Source organism: Dreissena polymorpha, chromosome 3 (genome assembly GCF_020536995.1).
Source record: "Dreissena polymorpha isolate Duluth1 chromosome 3, UMN_Dpol_1.0, whole genome shotgun sequence".
NCBI lineage: Eukaryota > Metazoa > Mollusca > Bivalvia > Myida > Dreissenidae > Dreissena > Dreissena polymorpha.
Window position 1 is genome coordinate 25,363,426 of NC_068357.1, and position 4,405 is coordinate 25,367,830.

At 40.2% G+C, this 4,405-nt stretch overlaps 1 protein-coding gene across 1 annotated transcript; it reads left to right on the forward strand.

The window, feature by feature from the left end:
- Nucleotides 1–2,821: 2,821 nt before the first annotated feature.
- LOC127872098 (psychosine receptor-like) lies at nt 2,822–3,439 on the forward strand. Its single transcript, XM_052415427.1, has one exon. The coding sequence runs from the start codon at nt 2,822–2,824 to the stop codon at nt 3,437–3,439; it is 618 nt and encodes a 205-aa protein (XP_052271387.1).
- The last annotated feature ends 966 nt before the right edge of the window (nt 3,440–4,405 follow it).

Sequence of the window (4,405 nt, forward strand, 5' to 3'; positions counted from 1 at the left end):
CAAGCAGCAACAGATTATAACTAAAACAAACCAAAATATTGTTTATAATTTATTAATTACATTGTCACATGTCCAATTTACATGAGCATGTACTTGGTATATGTATTGTAATATTGAGAATTTCTAGAACTGAAATACCATGTTGTTTATGTCAGTCAATCGTTTTCAAACGTAGACGTAGACATTTCACCGGACGCTGCGTCGTCACTGATTTCACTGGAAAATAAAGATACAATAAAACGCATTGAGAAGTTACTTTATATACCCGACTAAGACAGTACTACGATACGGCTACGATATCCAAATATTTACGAGCGAACGCGAGATTGGCTTGGGCAGCTTCGGAATCACGACGTAGTTCTCCACTCTTGATCAGCAGACGATTTATTGCTTACGGAGGAGTCCGGATATAGCCGATGAAGCACGACGTAGTTCACATGAATATGCATTGTGTACACACCGGTCTTACAATAACGTAGTGACGTCACCATCTATGTATAGAATGCATGAATATGCGGTTTCCTAGGTGGCGGTGACAAACAGCCTAGTAATTTTACTGAAAGCTTCCATAATCACCATTTTATATGTGCCGCTCCAAAATAAGTGATAATTGTTAATTTGTTGAAAACTACATTCCCTTCTGATTTGCTTCTGATTCGATTCCAATTATTCCTGCATTATTAATCAGTTTTTCACGCAATTATTTCTAATGTAATGTTTTAACATTTCGAACACAAACATAACAGTTTGAGATGATTAAGCCTTCCCCCATTATATTACGTCTGCTTCTGCTTGGTACGGTGAAGGGCCAGTTACGGCGTAGTACACCGGGGAGTGTGCCTATTCGAAATGAAGGGCAGACTTAAAGCCCTCATCTGTCTCTGCGTGGACCACTCTACTGTCCAGGTGGTTCCACTCTATGATGGTTTTCACAAAGAATGAGTTTTTGTATTGATTACTGTTTGAGTTTTTCATGACAAAACCTCTGTCTTTATTTATCACTTGTTTATATATTATATTTGATGTAACACAGACACTATTTTGTTTTGCCTTAATTTGCCTTTTAAACCTTGCTGGTTTCAAGTAATCGGTTGCTGGTATAGATGGCACCAGCCCCTCGGCCACTTTGTAGAGCAACACTAGACGGTTGATTTTACGCCGTTCTTGTAGAGGTGGTAATTTTAGTTGCTTGAACATGTTGGTAACGCTGCCTGCCGTTCTTGATTTGTAGTCTCCAGTTATGAAACGGGCAGCTTGTTTTTGCATTTGTTCAATTGTATCAATGTCACGAGTTAATTAAGGATCCCAAATTGTAGAGCCGTAGACCAGACCGGATCTTACTAGCGCTAGGTACGCTGTTTTCCTACAATCTATAGGGAAGTTCTTAAAGTAATTACGCAGTAGAGCCATTCTCGAGTTCGCTTTATTTGTCAATTTACTTATGTTAGTTGACCAAGTTAGATCTTCAGATAGGGTTAGTCCCAAGTATGGATTATCGGGCACTTGTTTAAGAATATGGTCACATAGGGAATACAAGTGTGGAGTCTTGTTCTTAATTGACATAACGTAACATTTCTTCGCGTTAAAACGCATGCCCCATTTATCAGTCCATTTTTCAAGTTCTTTTAAGTCATTCTATAGGATGTTAAAGTCTTTCTGAGTTTATATTTTCTGATATAACAGGCAATCGTCCGCAAAAAGGCGCACTTGTGATTTGACTGAAAAGTGGCAGGTCGTTTATGTGACATAAAAACATAAGGGGTCCAAGTACCGTGCCTTGAGGCACACCGGAGTCCACTGTGGACTTCTGTGTGACTTCGCCGTCTACTACAACTTGCATAAATCGTTTTGTGAGAAAAGTTTTGAGCCATGTATGGATTGTTCCGGTTATGCCAAAGCATTCTAGCTTGTATAAAAGTTCGTCGTGTGGCACGGTATCAAATGCCTTGGAAAAATCTAGTATAATGACGTCTGTTTGTATGCCTTCATCGTAGAAATATAATAAGTCATTCATAGTTACTAGTAGTTGAGTTTCGCACGAGAATCCTGATCGAAATCCGTGATTCAGGTTTGTAAGAATATTATTTCTCTCGAGATGGTTTAGTAAGTGCTTACAAATGATATCTTCAAGATTTTTACACAGTACGGATGTTAATGATACTGGCCTGTAGTTTTCGGGGAGGTGTACGTCCCCTGATTTGAATACCGGTGTGACATTAGCATTAACCCAGTCGGATGGTAGTTCGCCACTACCTACTGATGTTTGGAAGATTTGGCGTATTCCAGGTGCGAGTTGTTTAGCACATGTTTTCAATATTATATTTGGAATATTGTCTGGACCGACTGCTTTTGCGACTTTCAGTGATGTTAATAATTTCTCTATTCCGGGTGTTGTTATGTTTAAGGGAGGTAACTTGGATTTATACTGTTTTTCTGATGGTGGTAATACGCGTTTGTCTCTCCTTGTGAATACGGAACTGAATTGATCCAAGAGAATTAATTTGTGCTTTATATTTTCCCTCATTGAACAAGTTTACTTTTGACTTATTGCCTAATTAATAATAATATGAATAACATAAACATATGTGACATAGCCATCAGGCGAATAACAGCTAAAAGAATTATCTAGGCAGAACCAGATCCGCTATTTGCTGAGAATTTATGAAAATACACCAGTACTTGCTCAGAGTAGTCCCCTCAGATCAGATATAAAATAACACAGGGGCCTGACGGAAAATAAAAAGTGGCGCGATAATAATAAAATCATAATACTTGTTTAGGTAAAGGAGTTTTGAACGAAAAAATTGAGACTTAGGTAAATATGGATGCAACTACAAAGTTTTCTAGTAATGTGACATTGATAAACGTTACAGAACAGGAAACGTTCAACGCAACGTCATCAAACGTTTCCGGATGGGAGCCTTACTCTATAGTCAGTTACTATAGAGACACACAAGTGCTGCTCTGGAGGGTGATTCCGCCGATTCTTGTTTCCATTGGAACGATCGGAAACGCTCTGACTTTTATCGTGCTGCTTCGTCAGAAGAAGATGACGTCAACGGCGGTGTTCATGTTTGCTCTGGCGCTTTCAGATGCGCTCATTTTTTGCAGCGCACCTCTGCCAGACTGGGTGTCTTTTACCTGGGACATTGACGTCTGGTCGCTAAGTAGCCCCGGGTGTAAAGCGCTAAACTACCTTGCCTACTTCAGCATCCACCTCTCATCGTGGCTGATCGTGGTCGTCACGTTCGTGAGAACAGCTTGCGTGCTGTTCCCGCATAAAGTGAGACTGTGCTGTTCCGTACACAACGCTGGTATGATCATCATCTCCAGTGTGCTAGACGTGTTCGGAATAAATATAATAGTACTCGTGATATTGGATGTGAATGAATACACGGGCTGGACGTGCAAACCGTCCACGAAGGAGTATCAAGACTAATTTGACTACGTATATTTATGGATCGACTTCACGTTTAAATTCGGCGCGCCTTTCCCGCTGCTACTCATTGGCAACGTCATCATCGTAGTGCAGCTCGCGCGCTCCCGTCAGCGGATGAAAATTTCCGGTCAGGCACGCGACACGCGTCCATTGTCCATATTTATGATGGTCCTGTGCGTGCTGTTCCTCCTCACGATTACACCGGTGTAAGTCTTTGCTTTGTACGGCCCCTACCTGATTGAGAAACTCCTGGCGCTTGATTTTTACACGGCCGTTTACGAGCTGGAGTACTTTTTGTTCCTTCGCGATGTTGCCATTCTGTTCAGCTACTTCAACGCCACCTTCAACTTTGCCATCTACGTGTTCAGCGGCTCGAGGTTCCGCGCAGAGCTGAGGAGCCTGCTTTGCTGTAAGGAAAAACAAGGCACCATCCTGTTTGGAAGCTAGGGGCCGATGCAGACGAAATCTTAATGCCGTCAGCAGCAAAATGCCGACGAAAACTGTTATCGTTAACACCATTTGACATAATTGCTTATTTCATAATATTAAACACGTATGCTGGATTGATTTTGTATATTGGTAATATATATTAGATTTATTCTACACATTTAATAAATGTGTGATTCTGAAAATAAGGTGACACGGTGTTGTACGTATACAGGGGGCAGAATCAACAGGGTTTCCCGGATTTTACATGGGCTAGACAGAGTGTAAATACACCGTTAAGAACGTTATTTTATAGTTCTCAAGTTGTTGAAAAACATTTGCAAAAATCGTTAGTGCATTAAAGACAGTATTTCTTGTAGTTTGTGCAGATACCTTAGGTATAAGAATAAATCATTGAATATGTCTGTAATCGTTGAACAATTGCACATTGCATTACCGTATAAATTTTTGCAGTACACATATAATTTTTTAACACGAACACATTCTTATCAAATAAAGTAATCCTGATGTATTTCAAAT

Excerpts from the sequence above, each read along its gene's own strand:
- LOC127872098 (XM_052415427.1), top strand. The coding sequence starts at position 2,822 with ATGGATGCAACTACAAAGTTTTCTAGTAATGTGACATTGATAAACGTT.